At 34.4% G+C, this 16,431-nt stretch overlaps 1 protein-coding gene across 3 annotated transcripts; it reads left to right on the forward strand.

The window, feature by feature from the left end:
- Window positions 1-179: 179 nt before the first annotated feature.
- On the forward strand, window positions 180-13,642 carry LOC132753548 (uncharacterized). 3 transcript variants are annotated; one of them, XM_060744027.1, is made up of 6 exons: window positions 180-302; window positions 4,427-4,531; window positions 8,631-8,802; window positions 10,010-10,584; window positions 12,341-12,994; window positions 13,456-13,642. In XM_060744027.1, the coding sequence occupies exons 4-6, from the start codon at window positions 10,362-10,364 to the stop codon at window positions 13,479-13,481; spliced, it is 903 nt and encodes a 300-aa protein (XP_060600010.1). In that variant the 5' UTR covers window positions 180-302; window positions 4,427-4,531; window positions 8,631-8,802; window positions 10,010-10,361; the 3' UTR covers window positions 13,482-13,642. The 3 variants fall into 3 exon arrangements, with proteins under 3 accessions (XP_060600010.1, XP_060600008.1, XP_060600009.1); XM_060744025.1 differs by having other exon boundaries at window positions 12,341-13,642; XM_060744026.1 differs by having other exon boundaries at window positions 255-332; window positions 12,341-13,642.
- The last annotated feature ends 2,789 nt before the right edge of the window (window positions 13,643-16,431 follow it).

Raw genomic sequence — 16,431 nt, forward strand, 5'->3', positions numbered from 1 at the left:
GAGTACCTGTATAAATTCTGTGACAGTAACAGGTGCGTTTCTGTCCAGGCCCTTCTGTCCAGGCAATCTAAATCTTAGGTCATAATTCAAATTCAATTTATGGTTGTGGCATGATAATAGAAAGAATACGTATAAACAAGAAAAGGCATACTTGAAATGGATTGAAATGCACGGAGTAAACGTTAATTTTAGTCTACCATATAGTCCGGTTATGTACCGATTACCAGATTTTAATGTAACTATTTCGAGGGAGACAACTCCGATAATTGATTATAAACTGAAATTTTTGCACAAAGAAAACGGTAAATACTTGTAATATGTGCTTTGTCCAGGTATTTGCTAATACAAAATCTGTAGATTTTAAAAAAAGTTATAAGCTCTAATTTCTAACCCGAGTATTTTAAGTGTACTGATAAGGAAAAGTCGCATACAACTTTAGGGCCGATTTGACTAGTTGTGAGGCCCATTTGACTCGTTTTGGGACCGATTTGACTCGTTTTGGGGCCGATTTGACTTTTTGAAATTGTTGTGTGGCCGATTTGACTAATTTTGAGGCCGAATTGACTAATTTTGGGGCCGATCTGACTTGGGGCCGATTTGACTAATTTGCACAGACATTCGGGTTTCAGCTGTTTTAGGGTTTGTGTTCTATCAGGTAGACAGACGTTTCACTATTAAGACGGTTCACACCAAGACGGTTCACACCAAGACGTTTCACTCCCATTTGGGAGTGAAACGTCTTGAAGACGTTTCACTCCCTTTTTATACCAAAATTATTTTGATACTTATGATATACTAAAATAGACCTAAAATATTGAATTGAACTAAAATAGACCTTAAATTTAATAAAAATAAATTAAAAAGGGGGAATTCACATTTTTGTCAATGACTTAAAACTCAGTACTTTAAGTTCTATCACTTCAGTTATCTTATCTTCTTTATTGTTGTTTTGAATTAAGGTGTTTTACTATTCTTTAATCCATATGTGCAATTATCACATTATTTCACTTAAAGAAAAAAATATTTTTGATTAAAATAACACTTTAATATATAAGAGGATATTCAAGTTTTTTCTATAAATACATGATTTATTTTCATCGAGTGGTATGAAAATAAATATTTCATGAGTGGCTGTAGCCACGAGTGAAATATGGTAATTTTCATGCCACAAGATGAAAATAAATCATGTATTTATAGAAAAAAACTTGAATTTTCTGTTTATTATATACATTTTTCTCTTTCTGGACATTAAAATTTGCAAGACTTTTCCTTAAATTTTGAGTACTGGCAGAATTTAAAAGAAAGTCCAGCAAGACACCAGTGAAAATACGGAAAATATGTTTCACTGCAGTGAAAAATAAATTTTTACAGTGAAAATATGGAAAATGAAAATACGCATTTTATTTTATCAATATTTCTCAATATTTCATTTCAAAGTATATAATAAAACTAACTATTTAATCTTTTGTAAACATGGACTCAATAGGCAATTTTAATTTATTAAAGCATACCAATCTTGTGACAACAATTAACTTTGAATGGGTTTTTTTTGTTAATTTTAACAATGGGATAAAAAAATTGTTAAATTATTTAATGCTAGTATAGTGCTTTTGGGATATATGTCAAAAATTTAAATGGCCATTGAAATCAGAAATATCTTTAAATTAAATTAGAAGCATTTGGACTTTTTCAATATTTGTCATGTATAATCATTTTTTTTAACTAAAATTCATTATTATATAAACAAAACTTATGGAGAAGTTTCTGTGTTTAAATTGGCTGTTGTCAAAAAATATTTTAATGGTCCAATAAACAATTGATTAGTAAACTGTTATGCTTAAGTGCAGTGTTTATACAACTGATTTAATGGTGGTGTTAAACTGTTAGTTGACCACAGTTACTTAAGTTTGTTTAATGGCTACTGTTTAATAAATTGATAAAGAAAATAATTTTAAAAAATAATTTATTTCATACACATATTTCACATTTCATTGTTTAAGACTTACAAAAAGTAATCATTATATAGTCAATAAATTTAATATATTGATATTTTTTTTATTATTTGAATAATATTAATTACTTTACTGTACTGGTAGTGATTTCAATATTTAAACTGATACTTATGTCTTTGTTGTTCTTTCTATGTTATTTTTTTTTTAAATTTACTATAATAAAATTTTCTCATGTCAATGTTACACTTCTAATAAAAGTGATATTTCAGAAATTTGTCTTTCATATACACCTCTTATCACTCAACTCATAATTAAATGAGTAATCTTCTCATAATTCGTATTAACAATACCATTGAAATCAATAAAATGAAACATTAAATTGAATTTCCTTTTTATACCTTTTGATATTAATGAAATTAAAATTTGTTAACTTTCCTTGTAAACATCTCTAAAAATTGGGAGTGAAACGTCCATACAATTGACAAAATGGGAGTGAAACGTCTAGGAGTGAACCGTCTTGGGAGTGAAACGTCTCAATAGTGAAACGTCTTGGGAGTGAAAGTCTGACATTCGTTCTATCAGATCATTTCTGGTCTGTTCATGTCAAGGGAATTTTAACTCAATGTCATGCCAGACATTTTGAAACACTAGAGATCTTAGTCGTACTTTATTAATTTAAGACTTGTCAAACTCAAATTTTTAAGAGACATCAAGACAATTTCTGATGGGCAATGTTTAACAGTTTGACAGTATGAAAAAAATTGTCATGCCGAATTAGGCTATACAGATCTGACAGCTTAAAGATACTTTTTTTCTTACTCATTGGCTATTTAGAGTACCATGGTCAGCATTGTCTTAAATCAATTTAAGAACAGGGCTGACTGTATGAAGGTGGTCTGGAGATCAGGACAGGGTTGACTGTACCAAGGTGTTCTGTAGATGGGGACAGGGCTGACTGTACCAAGGTGGTCTGTAGATCAGGACAGGGTTGACTGTACCAAGGTGGTCTGTAGATCAGGACAGGGTTGACTGTACCAAGATGGTCTGTAGATCAGGACAGGGTTGACTGTACCAAGGTGGTCCGTAGTTCAGAAGAGGGTTGATTGTACCGAAGTGATTTGTAGATCAGGACAGGGTTGACTACCAAGTAAATTCGTAGTTCAAGATCAGGACAGGGTTGACTGTACCGAGGTGGTCTGTAGATCAGGACAGGGTTGACTGTACCAAGATGGTCTGAAGATCAGGACAGGGTTGGCTGTACCGAGGTGGTCCCTAGATCAGTACAGGGGTGACTGTACCAATGTGGTCTGTATTCAAGATCAAGACAGGGCGTCTGTACCGCGGTGGTCTGTCGGTCAGGACAGGGTTGACTGTACCAAGATGGTCTGAAGATCAGGACAGGGTTGACTGTACTAAGTTGGTCTGTAGATCAGTACAGGGTTGATTGTACCAAGGTGGTCCGTAAATCAGGACAGGGTTGACTGTATCAAGGTGTGCTGTAGATGGGGACAGGGTTGACTGTACCAAGGTGGTCTGTAGATCAGTACAGGGTTGACTGTACCAAGGTGGTCTGTAGATCAATCAGCAATGACTGTACCAAGGTGGTCTGTAGATCAGTACAGGGTTAACTGTACCAAGGTGGTCTATAGATCAGGACAAGGTTGACTGTACCAAGTAGGTCCATAGTTCAAGATAAGGACAGGGTTGACAGTAACAAGGTGGTCTGAACATCAAGTCTTGAAGACAGGGTTGACAGTAACAAGGTGGTCCGTAGATCAGTACACAGGATTGACTGTACCAAAGTGGTCTGTAGATCAGGACAGGGTTGACTGTATCGAGAGATAGATATCGAAAATATATATTGACTTTGACAGTAGATACAATGTACAATGATAAACATGTGTTATGAATTAGGATCATTGTGTTATACATGCTTGACATGCTTAGACATTACAAATACTACAAACTAACAGAAAGTTGTTTTTTCTGTTATTTTTGTCACTGACATTTGAAAATGGAGTTTAAACTGAAAAGTTAAAGTTGGCCAAGAAAACTGGAAAAAACTGACTTCTCTTATTAGGCAAAATAGAGAGGTATATTCACTAACAGAAATAAATCAATTTTAGCTTTTAATGATATTTGAAAGTGTATCAGATGTCTGATGATGAATATCGATGATATATCAATATTGCAATATTCAGATAATGACAGCCCTAGTTATAGTTTTGTATTGGCCCAGTGGCCAAACCCAAGTTGATTTACCAAGAAGTAAAAATATCACAAAGCAACATATTTATAAGACTAACTTTCATTCTGGCTCTAAACTGTGGCAAAGTTAAATCTTTTTTTTCAGTTCAAGTATGCTGAGGTTAAACATACCATGATATAATTATGGTTTATTCAAAGTATTCTTATTTATAATAATATAGTATTTGAAATTTTTTAACATACATGTTCTTGAATTTATCTGACAGGACAACTTCGAGATGTCAGCGTTGGGGGTAGAGGCAGGTCTCAGAGAGTTGCCTTACTACAAAACCATTCTTAAATCATGTCTCAGGAAGCAGATTGGAGCTCTGGTAAGGTTTGTTTAAGTAACATAGTCTGAGGTCAAAAACAGGATGAGAATTATACAATTTAATCTTTCACAATAAATGAAATCAGTACATATGTATTTAAATTTTTATGTAACACACTTTCTATTTACAAGGACAGGTTTAGCTGTAACCTGCCAAACCTGTGGCCACCCAGGGCTTCCGTTAATGGAAGTTTGGGAGTTAATTACTCCTTGATTTTGGCTTGTGACTACCAAAATCTAATACTTTTCTTTCTTTACCTTCTTGACAAGTGGTCTTTATTTGGGGGTTACTCTATTCTAATAAATCAGAAAACAGTTGTTGAAAAATGGTCTTTATTCATAGGATGATCTTTATTCAGAAGTGGTCTTAAGCACAGGTTTGACTTCATATAACCTTGGTATTGCTAGTTTCAGTCCTGAATACTTACTAGTGTTATTAGAAGAATAGGAAGTACTATCCTAGCCACTTGGTTACTGACAGCTACTTCCTTATAATAACTGTCACATCCTGGTTAATTCTTTTGCACCACATTTTTATGCCCCCGGGCATATAGTAATTGAACTGTCTGTCCGTCCGTCTGTCCGAGCAAACATTTTGGGTGTAGGGGCTATATAACAGTAAAGAGAACAAAAGAGAACAATAGGATCATTCAAAGGGTTTAGAGGCTAGTAGCCCTTAAGATAACAAAGTAAATAACAAAGAAAATAGCCCCTAAAGCCAAAATGTTTGAAAGTCCGTCCATCCGTCTGTTCGTATAAGGTTAACCTAGAACGGCAAGTTGGATTTTTCTTAAGTTCTACCTGTACCAATGGCTTCTTAGTTTACACACTTACTAATCAATACAAAGTTCATGATCTGGGCAAGTTACATAACTCTGGCTTTCATATTTACCAAGTTATTGCCCTTTTCAGCACTTAAAAAATGAATAATGGTTAACCTAAAACGGCAAGTCGGAAATATCTTAAGTTCTATCTATTACTAATGGCTTTATAATTTCCACATACAAAGTACATGATATTGCCAAGTTATATAACTGTGTCATCCATATTCCCAGTTATTTCCCTTTTTTAGCTCGACTATTCGATAAGAATAAGTATCTAGCTATTGCAGTCACCCGAGCGTCGGCGTCGGCGTAACCACTTATGTTAAAGTTTTTGTAATAGTTCAAATATTTTCAAAGTCCATTGACATATGGCTTTGAAACTTTGCACACTTGTTCACCATCATGACCCCAACCTGTAGACAGGAGGACGTAACTCTATCAAGCATTTTGACAGAATTATGCCCCTTTTTCGACTTAGAATTTACGTTAAAGTTTTTGTAATAGTTCAAATATTTTCAAAGTCCATTGACATATGGCTTTGAAACTTTGCACACTTGTTCACCATCATGACCCCAACCTGTAGACAGGAGGACGTAACTCTATCAAGCATTTTGACAGAATTATGCCCCTTTTTCGACTTAAAATTTACGTTAAAGTTTTTGTAATAGTTTCAAATATTTTCAAAGTCCATTGACATATGGCTTTGAAACTTTGCACACTTGTTCACCATCATGACCCCAACCTGTAAACAGGAGGAGGTAACTCTATCAAGCATTTTGACAGAATTATGCCCCTTTTTCGACTTAGAATTTACGTTAAAGTTTTTGTAATAGTTCAAATATTTTCAAAGTCCATTGACATATGGCTTTGAAACTTTGCACACTTGTTCACCATCATGACCCCAACCTGTAGACAGGAGGACGTAACTCTATCAAGCATTTTGACAGAATTATGCCCCTTTTTCGACTTAGAATTTACGTTAAAGTTTTTGTAATAGTTCAAATATTTTCAAAGTCCATTGTCATATGGCTTTGAAACTTTGCACACTTGTTCACCATCATGACCCCAACCTGTAGACAGAAGGACGTAACTCTATCACGCATTTTGACAGAATTATGCCCCTTTTTCGACTTAGAATTTACGTTTAAGTTTTTGTAATAGTTCAAATATTTTCAAAGTCCATTGACATATGGCTTTGAAACTTTGCACACTTGTTCACCATCATGACCCCAACCTGTAGACAGGAGAACGTAACTCTATCAAGCATTTTGACAGAATTATGCCCCTTTTTCGACTTAAAATTTACGTTAAAGTTTTTGTAATAGTTCAAATATTTTCAAAGTCCATTGACATATGGCTTTGAAACTTTGCACACTTGTTCAACATCATGACCCCAACCTGTAAACAGGAGGAGGTAACTCTATCAAGCATTTTGACAGAATAATGCCCTTTTTTCGACTTAGAATTTACGTTAAAGTTTTTGTAATAGTTCAAATATTTTCAAAGTCCATTGACATATGGCTTTGAAACTTTGCACACTTGTTCACCATCATGACCCCAACCTGTAAACAGGAGGAGGTAACTGTATCAGGCATTTTTTTTACTATCAAGCACTAAGAATAGTCGAGCGTTGCTGTCCTACCGACAGCTCTTGTTTCACTTTGAAAATAGTGCCTTGTCTGGTTAACCTATTTCGGCAAGTTGGATTTATCTTAAATTTCTCCTAATTGCTTAATTTCTTTAATGATATCTTTCATATTTAGTAGGTGGATACCTTTGATGGTCCTCTAATTTTTTGTGGAGTAAGCGGTCTCTAGGATCAAGGTCACTGGTTTAAAAAATAAATATAAACATTTTTGCTCATACAGCCTTTATTTTTTAGTTGATGTCTTAGTTTAATACGAACATGCCAAGGAAGGTCCTCCTTCTTTGGGTGTAGTAAGGGGTCATTTGGGTCAAGGTCAATGTTACCAATGTCAAGGTCACCAATGTTAAAAATAGATTTTTACATTTTTACAGGTGTATTAACCTTATTCTATAGACAGATGTTATTTATAATTGATAGAAACATAAAATTTGATGGAGTTAGTGGTCAGATGGGTCAAGGTCACCAGTGCTAAAAATAGATTTTTACACATTTGCTCATACAGCCTTTATTTATTGACAGATGTATTTCATATTTGGTAGGAAGATAACTTACATGTATGGTATTCTTCCTTTGGATAGAGTTAGGGGTCAGTTTGGTCAAGGTCACCAGTGCTCAAAATAGATTTTTACACTTTTGCCCATACAGCCTTTATTTAATGACAGATGTATTTCATATTTGGTAGGAAGATAACTTGCATGAAGTTGAATATTTTTCAACTTCACAAGTCAGAGCAATGACTTGGCAACTTATATTTTTCACAATACAAAATGCCATGACTTTGTCAAGCTATATAACTTGTGTTTACAATTTTTTGGCAATTTTTCTGTCCATAACTGAGTGAGTGGGTAAACATAATACATTTTTTGAAATATTGCTACTGACAAGTATCTGAGCCGGGGGCATTTGTGTTTAACAAACACATTCTTGTTTTTTCACTGATAGTCTGAATCCATTGACCATGTACTTTCAAATTGGGAATGCTTGTTAATCGCCATCACTTCCACTTAATCACTAGACAAAAGAATGTAACTGCTCTTGAATATTTCAAAGACCTGCTTTTAATCCACTGCTTCCGTGGCCATTAGAAGACCATTGACTTTAATCTATTTCCCCTTCACAGCTTGTGGTCAGCCAGGGACTTTGAATTATAAGAAAGCTATCCAGCAACTTGTAGCTTACAAATAATTGGTGGTTCTACTCGGGTTCCATCTCTGAATTAATGCACAGAGGGCCAACTTAGGTCTTCCTTCACCAGAAAAGCTAGAAAGTTTCCATGTGACAATAATAGTATCTATATGAGCCACGTCACGACAAAACCAACATAGTGTGTTTGCGACCAGCATGGATCCAGACCAGCCTGCGCATTCATGCAGTCTGATCAGGATCCATGCTGTTCGCTATCAGTTTCCTTTCTTGTAATAGGGTTTGTAAGCAAACAGCATGGATCCTGATCAGACTGCGCGGATGGTGATGAATACAACAAAAACTGTCCTTTATAGCACATAACATGTAAATTGTTACTTGTATCTTAAATCTTTTTACCTTTCTTAAAATCTTAGTACATTTTACTCAAGTTTAATTTAATTGAGGCATGTCGCTTCAAGGGAGTTTTTACATGTATATTACAGCTTGAAGAACTTGCTACAGAGACCGGGGAGGAGTCAATTATTGTAATGGCCGATAGAGGTAGCAGATCAACTTCATATCTTGCATCAAAGAGAGCTACACATTTTCTGGAAAAAATCCAGAAATCAAGAAACTTGGACATAAAAAATGAGTTCCTATCATATTGTTTAAGTGGTGAGTTTTTAAAAGTTGAAAAGTTCTATAATGTACAACAAAGCTTGATGTATTGGAGGTTCTTTTTACCATCTCATTGATATGTTGGGTTCTTGTCTGTAATAGTTTATTACTCAACGGATTTACTAGAAATATGTTCCCCTTATCATCATCTTCAATATATGTGTCAAGTTTCATTATAAACTTTAGCATCAATGTTTCAAGCAGTATCTGATTAATCTCCCCTTTGTAGCTAACATTTGCTTAAATTTTATTTTTTACCCTTTCTGTATCATGAAAAGATTTACTTCAGTCTTTTGAGAAGGCATATCATTTATTTTTAATTGGTCTGTTTCAAAGAAAAAAGTTGGGAGTCAAATTGATCTTAGAATTTGCAAAAAAGAAGCACAGTGGATTTACAAAAACTGTTATGTGTGTTTTAAATATCTGTTTGATGAATTAATGATGATTGATTGCAGATTCAAATTAGCTCAACCAATAGGTAGAGCATCGGATTCATGATCCAGGGGTTACAGATTTGATCCAGGGTGAGGCAAAATCTCAGATTGTGATGGTCATTTGAGCCCGTCACAACAAAACCAACATAATGGGTTTGCGACCAGCATGGATCCAGACCAGCCTGCGCATCCGCGCAGTCTGATCAGGATCCATGCTGTTCGCTTACAAACCCGATTACAAGTAGAGAAACTGATAGCGAACAGCATGGATCCTGATCAGACTGCGCGGATGCGCAGGCTGGTCTGGATTCATGTTGGTCGCAAACGTACTATGTTGGTTTTGTCGTGACACGGCTCATTTGATTTTCACGGCTGATTCAGAAATTCTATGGGATAACAAGTGGCTCACTTGAAGAGAAAATGGTTATCACTTGTTTAGTTATCCAGGAGTGTAGGTTAGGTGGACGGACTGTCGAGATATGACCAAATTTCTTTTGAAATGGATGTAAAACCTATACAAATAAACATGGTAAACAAGTCCGACTAGTTATCTTATGATCGCTAGCTGCATGGGTTTGACTGTCGGGGGCAAGTCATTGTTTCCTTGAGCAAGAAACTTTACACTCATTGCTCCGTACTGGTTGGTTCCAGGAACAGATTCGAAAGTGTGTCTATAAGCTTATAGCTTCCTACACAATCAAACTAAAATAAATTCTGTATAAACCAAATAAACAAATAAATAATTTCTATATTATATATTAACATTTAAGGTTTAGCAAGTGAAGCAAGAGAAGTAAGAAAACCTAGCACAGCTAAAAGGAAGGCAAAGAATGTGGCAAAGGGAGGTAACTTGTCAAAAAAGCCCAAGCTTTTAAATTTTGAATGTCATGGTGATGGAAATAGTTCGAGAACAGAATTTGAAAACTGGGAGCCTGTTAGACTTAATTCAGAAAGAGACAGTAATGAAGATGCTGCATTGGCAAGAAATGAAGATAAACTATCTGAAGGTCCCAATCTCAGCCAGAATCTGTGAACATCCAATTAATAATAGAAAATAACCAGGAAGGTGAAAATTTAAAGGAAACTATAAATAATGAATTTGATGATTCAATAAGAGTCAAAATGGAACCCTTATCTGATACGGACACCATGGAAGACACATCGAATATGAGTATAAAAATTGAACCAAATATAGAACAGAATTCACTGGCGTGGCAAGATCAATCTCAAGGCAGTGAGTCATTAGACATGAGTGTGTTAACATCATCTGAACAAAGTTTTGATATGTCTTTGAATCTGACCACTCCTGTTATGGCAGGGCAGACAATAGGTCCTATAAGATTTGGTGAGCACTGATATATTTTTGTTTAAATTTTTTTCCATAAATAGAGGCATAATATTTACCTTGATAAAACTGACAAAACTGTTGGGACATAAAGTTTAATAGCAAAAGAATGCTCCCAGCCAGCCCATCTTTCTGTTTAAAGTGAATTTGTCTGAAATATCTAAGCACCAGTAATTGTGTTAATAGTAATAAGTATCATACCTAACAAGTTACAACAAATCTTGAAACACATTTTATGGATTATATGTGGATGTTTTTAGCTCACCTGACCACGAAGTGGTCAAGGTAAGGTATAGTGATGGGGCTATGTCAGGCATTGTGCATTGTCAACAATTGGGTTGTTAACAGTCTAGCAGTCACAGTTTTGATTGGATCATCATCAAAATACAGGTCAAGTATGAATATGGGTCATCTCAGGTCAAAAACTAGGTCACAGGAGCTAAAAATAGAAAAAGCTTGTTAACACTCTAGTTGCTGCAGTTTTGATCAAATTTTCCTAGAAATCAGTCAGGAAGGTTGTTTTGATAATTTGTAGGTCAAGATCGAATATGGGTCATCTCCGGTAAAAAAACTAGGTCACAGGAGCTAAAAATAGAAAAATCTTGTTAACACTCTAGGGGCTGCAGTTTTGATCCAAATATTCTGGAAATCAGTCAGGAAGGTTGTTTTGATGATTTGTAGGTCAGTTTGGAATATGGGTCATCTCGGGTTAAAAACTAGGTCACAGGAGCTAAAAATAGAAAAATATTTTTTACACTCTAGTGGCTGCAGTTTTGATCCAAATATACCGGAAATTGATCAGGAAGGTTGTTTTGATGATTTCTATGTCAAGTTTGATTATGGATCTTCTGGGGTCAGAACTAGGTCACACTGCCCAAAAACTGGAAAAACCTTGTTAATACTCTAATGGTAACATTTTGACTCAATTCTCATCAAACTTGGTCAGAATGCTTGTCTATGACATAGCGCGGATGTGGTTTATTGGTCAGGGGAGCAATCTAGGGCCATCATAGCCCTCTTGTTGTTAAGTGTGAGATACATGATCAGATATTATATCTAATTGTAGCAGATTATAAATTGTTCTACAACAAAATATTATTATTCAACATAAAGATGTTCATACTAAATCACTTAATACTCTTTCAACATTTTTTTTTTCTGAGAGTATACAGATAATTCATTTCTATTGTTGTTTTTTTTCAAGTTTTGAAATACTTTATAAAAAAAATGTGCTCATGGTAGATCAATCTACTTTTAAAACACCATGCATTTACACAGTGGATAAATGAAATCATTGTTCTGTGTCTTGCAAGCCTAAAAAATTCTGTGTTTAACTTTTCTTGCTATTATAAGTACCTGCTACTTCTTATTACTGTACCATTTTTGGAGCATATATACTTGAACCTGTACTTGTAATGTACAAAATCCTACAAAAACAGAACAGGATGTAAACTCCTTTATCCACAATGATTTAAACAGGCTTGGTAAATGTTTCTAATTTTTGCTCTTCTGATTACCATTCTCAAAATCAAATTTCTTCCCAATTTAAAAGGCATGTGTTGTTTGCTAAACAAGTAAAGAAGAAAATCATTTGGCAATATGTCACCTTATTGCAGCAACATGTCTGTAAATGTTTACTCCTCATATATTTATTTAGGAGTTAACCTGTTACTGTACATATAAATCCATGATCATATGTTCCAATCAATTTTGCTTGAGAAAAAAATAGTTATATTTATTCTTTGTTTTTATATAGTCCGAAAGTTTCCACCAAAAGAAAGAACAACACTTTCCTTACCTGAGAAGATCCATATAATAGAGGAGTTTGAAATGGCTGATGAGGGCCTGTCACAGAGGAAACTGGCAGATAAGTACAAGATCAGTAAAACGGCTGTTGGCGATATGCTTAAAAACCGCCAATTACTGAAGGAACAGTTCGAATTCAACTCAAACACAAAACGAAAAAGGTTTAAGACAAATAGCAAATTTGCCCAAGTTAACGAGTTAGTTTGGCAGTGGTATAAAGTGTCGCGGGAGAATGGTGTTCAAATGTCAGGGCCAATGATTCAGGAGAAAGCCCTTCAAGTGGCCCAGAATTTACAAGCCAAAAATTTCAAAGGATCAAACGGGTGGCTGCACAGTTGGAAGAGCCGTTACAATGTGACGTCATTTAAAGACGATACGGGTCTTACTCCAAAATTAAACTATATCAATGATTACAGTAAGGTTGAAGGACAAAATCCTTCACTGCAAACATCTGATGCCGCCAATATTATCATGAATCTTGATACTATACGTAAACGTAACTTATTGAATGTAAATGCAGCAAACATGCAGGGATCTGTTGCCAATTTAAGCAGTGTAGAATGTTCTAATAGTTCACAAATGGGCAATAATGACAGAGATAATAGTAAGTGTGAGGATAAGTCAGGTGTTAGTAGTGAAACCCCTAATATTTCAGAAATTTTAAATAATGCGCGAACTGTGTCAAGTGTGGCATTGAAAGCAAGTTTAGATAACTCGGTGAAAACTGAGCAAGATCCTTCAGACACAGGTGATGATAGTCATTTAGCAAAGACATATGACAAAGTTGTTGAGAATGCATTGTCCGAGTACGAAGATATTAGTTAGATCTGATTAAAATGTTGATCAAATTGAGGCTCTAATTCAATACTCCTTAAAGTGGCCTTCAGATTTTCTAATTATTCAATATGTTATTTTTAGATAAATCGTTCCATATTATAAGTTGTCAAATCATAAGAGTTATGGTGTAAAATGAAATGTGCAGACGATTAAATACTTGAGTAATAAGGAAACCCCTCTATACCTCTAATCTACTGGTGGGCTTTCTAATTCTTTTTCTATTTTTAGAAACGAACATCACTGACGTGGTATAAATAGCTCTCTGGACGCTGTTTTAAAGAAGGCTTACAGTGAGTGATAAGATGTCTTTTTTCCAAAATAAAATTACTGAAATACTAAGTTTGAAGCAACACAGAATTGTTTTTACAACAGAAAATATAAGCTGAAGGCAGCTTTAAACGCAAGTGGATTTTTTTTAAAAATAAAAAATGAGAACAAAAATTGTATACTGTCAAACTTCTGACGTAATAATTTTGTCAATCTGGCATGATAATCAAATGAGCCGCATCATGACAAAACTAACATAATGGATTTGCGACCAGCATCCGCGCAGTCTGATCAGGATCCATGCTGTTCGCTATCAGTTTCTCTACTTGTTATAGACTATGTAAGCAAACAGCATGGATCCTGATCAGACTGCGCGGATGCTGGTCGCAAACGCACTATGTTGGTTTTGTCGTGACGCGGCTCAAATGTTCATGGGTGCCAAGCTGAGAATAATAAAATTTAAGCTTTATCAAATATGGTCAAAGACCCTAGGTTTTGATGTATGAGATTTTAAGTAGGTTGGAAGTGGCAGTGTTTATTAAAATTAACAACATCGACAAAAAGGTGCCATATACGCAGTCATTCTCAATATGATTCTAATTGTTTTTGTATGTAGAAAAGTAAAGGTACGACAAAGGTTAATGTACAGCCATGCAATTTAGGACAAGTGTCACGCAAGCAACAGATGGCATCATGGTAATGCTTTTAGGACTCCTAATTAGATAATGGTGGGTAATTGGTTATGGTAATGAGATTCTCCCGTCATACTGTCAGAAGATGATTTATCATGTTTATAGTGTACATGTTTTGTTAAATTAAAACGCAATATTTTTATTTTGATATTATTATTTATGTAATAAAAAGATGTAGAAAACCATTGTGAATTCCTTGTTAAACCGGTTAAACTTGGTGGATGAGAGCCGGGCTAGTTATAATTTGGCTTGTGATCTTTCAGTATTGACAAAACCATTCATCACTTTTTGTATTGGGAAAATATCTGGATATGTACTGTTTTTTTCCTCAAAAATATTTATTAAGTGTTCCAACATGAAACTTGGAATAGTTATTTTTGTTTTTTTTCTGAATTTGGTAGATAAAATTTATGAAATTTTGACAGAACACTTGACACAAAATTTAGAAAAGTTACTCTTGTTTATATTCTTTACATGTACGAATTTGATAGATGGGAGCGGCTGCCTAGCAGTTTAGGTGTCTGCCTTTTAACCAAGAGATCATGGGTTTGAGCCCTACTCGGGTCACGACCATGTTTCTTCATACGACACCAGAACTGGTTGGTTCCAGAAAACGGACTCGAAAGTGATTAATATAAGTTGCAAGAACTTGTTTCGCAATCGAGTGTAAATAAATATGTTCAAACTAAACTAATTTGATAGGTGAAATTTAAAATGTATGACAAAACACTTGATTTGCTACCATTTATAACAAAACATATTTTGAAGAACTTAATTACATACATGACATATGCAAGACTATTTTTCAAGTGTTATTTACAGGTACAAAAATGCACAGTTTTTGTATCCAATTGAGTGAGAAATCGTTATTTGGCAGAGCTGTCTATATTTACATTCAGATTGTAATGTCTTAACTTTTATTAGTGATGATCGTTTATTAACGGAAGACCACTATTACGCTTGGTAATAAATGATTTAGATAACTTTACATTGAAGTACAAATAAAGTTGTAATTAGTACCTAATTTTAAATATTTTCATAAAGTTTACTGACATATTAATGAGAAGAAAAAGATGAAATCCCTTAAGGTCGATCAACTCGGCAAAAATTAAAAACGATACAATGTGGTACACTAAGACTGCATTGCTTTTTAATTTCTGGAAAAAAAGAAAGTTTCAACAAAATAATAAGGATGTCGTTATTTGTTTATAAGGTTTGTCCGTGCGTGTGTGACAAATTAATCTCTTCGAACGGTCTAAATCAACTTGGCAATGTAAATTACGAGAAATTAACTCGAACCAGTTTTATTTCAACAGTCGTGTTCTGTTATATACATGTATTATACGATGTCGGAAAACAAAGAAATTCTCCCTTTTTTATCGGTAGAATCGTGTTACCATTTTAAAAGCCCCACGTATTTATAAAAGAGGATATGATTTAGATCACAATTGAACAGTTACGTAATATTTGTGTAATGTTTACACTGTTAAAATGATAAATGGAAATACACATTGTTATATATTCTTGGCGCCGCCTGGAGATTTTCATTCATTTGTTTGCGATATCACCGAGACTATATCTGTCCATCACTGTGAACTATTTAAACAGACGTGAAAAGGAGTGTCTTCTGTTCATTGAAACTCCATCTAAGACTAACAAGACATAATTTTATGCACCCCTTCTCTTTCTTAGAAAAATACAAGTTACATCAGACTACCATAATTTCTCGTTTTTCCCACCATTGTGTGAACGAACGGACGGACGGATTTATTATCGTAAATGCCTGCTAATAAACACTTAACAGTTCATTGTTTGAATTTCTTTTATAAACAGCCGATTTAATGGAGTGATTTATAGTATAGCCGAAAGAAAAATAGGGCATAATTCCTTAGAAATCTGCACGAAAGTATTTTATTCTATATGGATATTTTAAATCTGTTTTGTTTTTAAATAATGTATATTAAATATAAAAGTTAACTCTAAAAACTTTTCCACTAAGTAATTTCGAGTGCGCCAAATTGAAAATATATGTATTTTAGTGGTGCAGATCGAAAATATTCAGAAAAAAAATATTATCAGCCCCCTAATAACGTTTTTTTTGAGTGTGCAAAATGAACATTCTCTGTAGTAAGGGTGTAACTATTAATTTATTTCTTGTACCTGAGTGGAACTGACCGGACCTGTTCAGTAGCTTGAAGAAGGGATTTCGTTTTACACAGTTTCGTTCTTGTGTTTGAAGGCACAC

This window comes from Ruditapes philippinarum, unplaced genomic scaffold, assembly GCF_026571515.1.
Source record: "Ruditapes philippinarum isolate M1 unplaced genomic scaffold, ASM2657151v2 ctg1261_1_1_1_1, whole genome shotgun sequence".
NCBI lineage: Eukaryota > Metazoa > Mollusca > Bivalvia > Venerida > Veneridae > Ruditapes > Ruditapes philippinarum.

Excerpts from the sequence above, each read along its gene's own strand:
- LOC132753548 (XM_060744025.1), top strand. The coding sequence starts at position 10,362 with ATGGAACCCTTATCTGATACGGACACCATGGAAGACACATCGAATATG. Across the intron at positions 10,585-12,340 it reads AATAGGTCCTATAAGATTTG|TCCGAAAGTTTCCACCAAAA; the intron begins GTGAGCACTGAT and ends GTTTTTATATAG.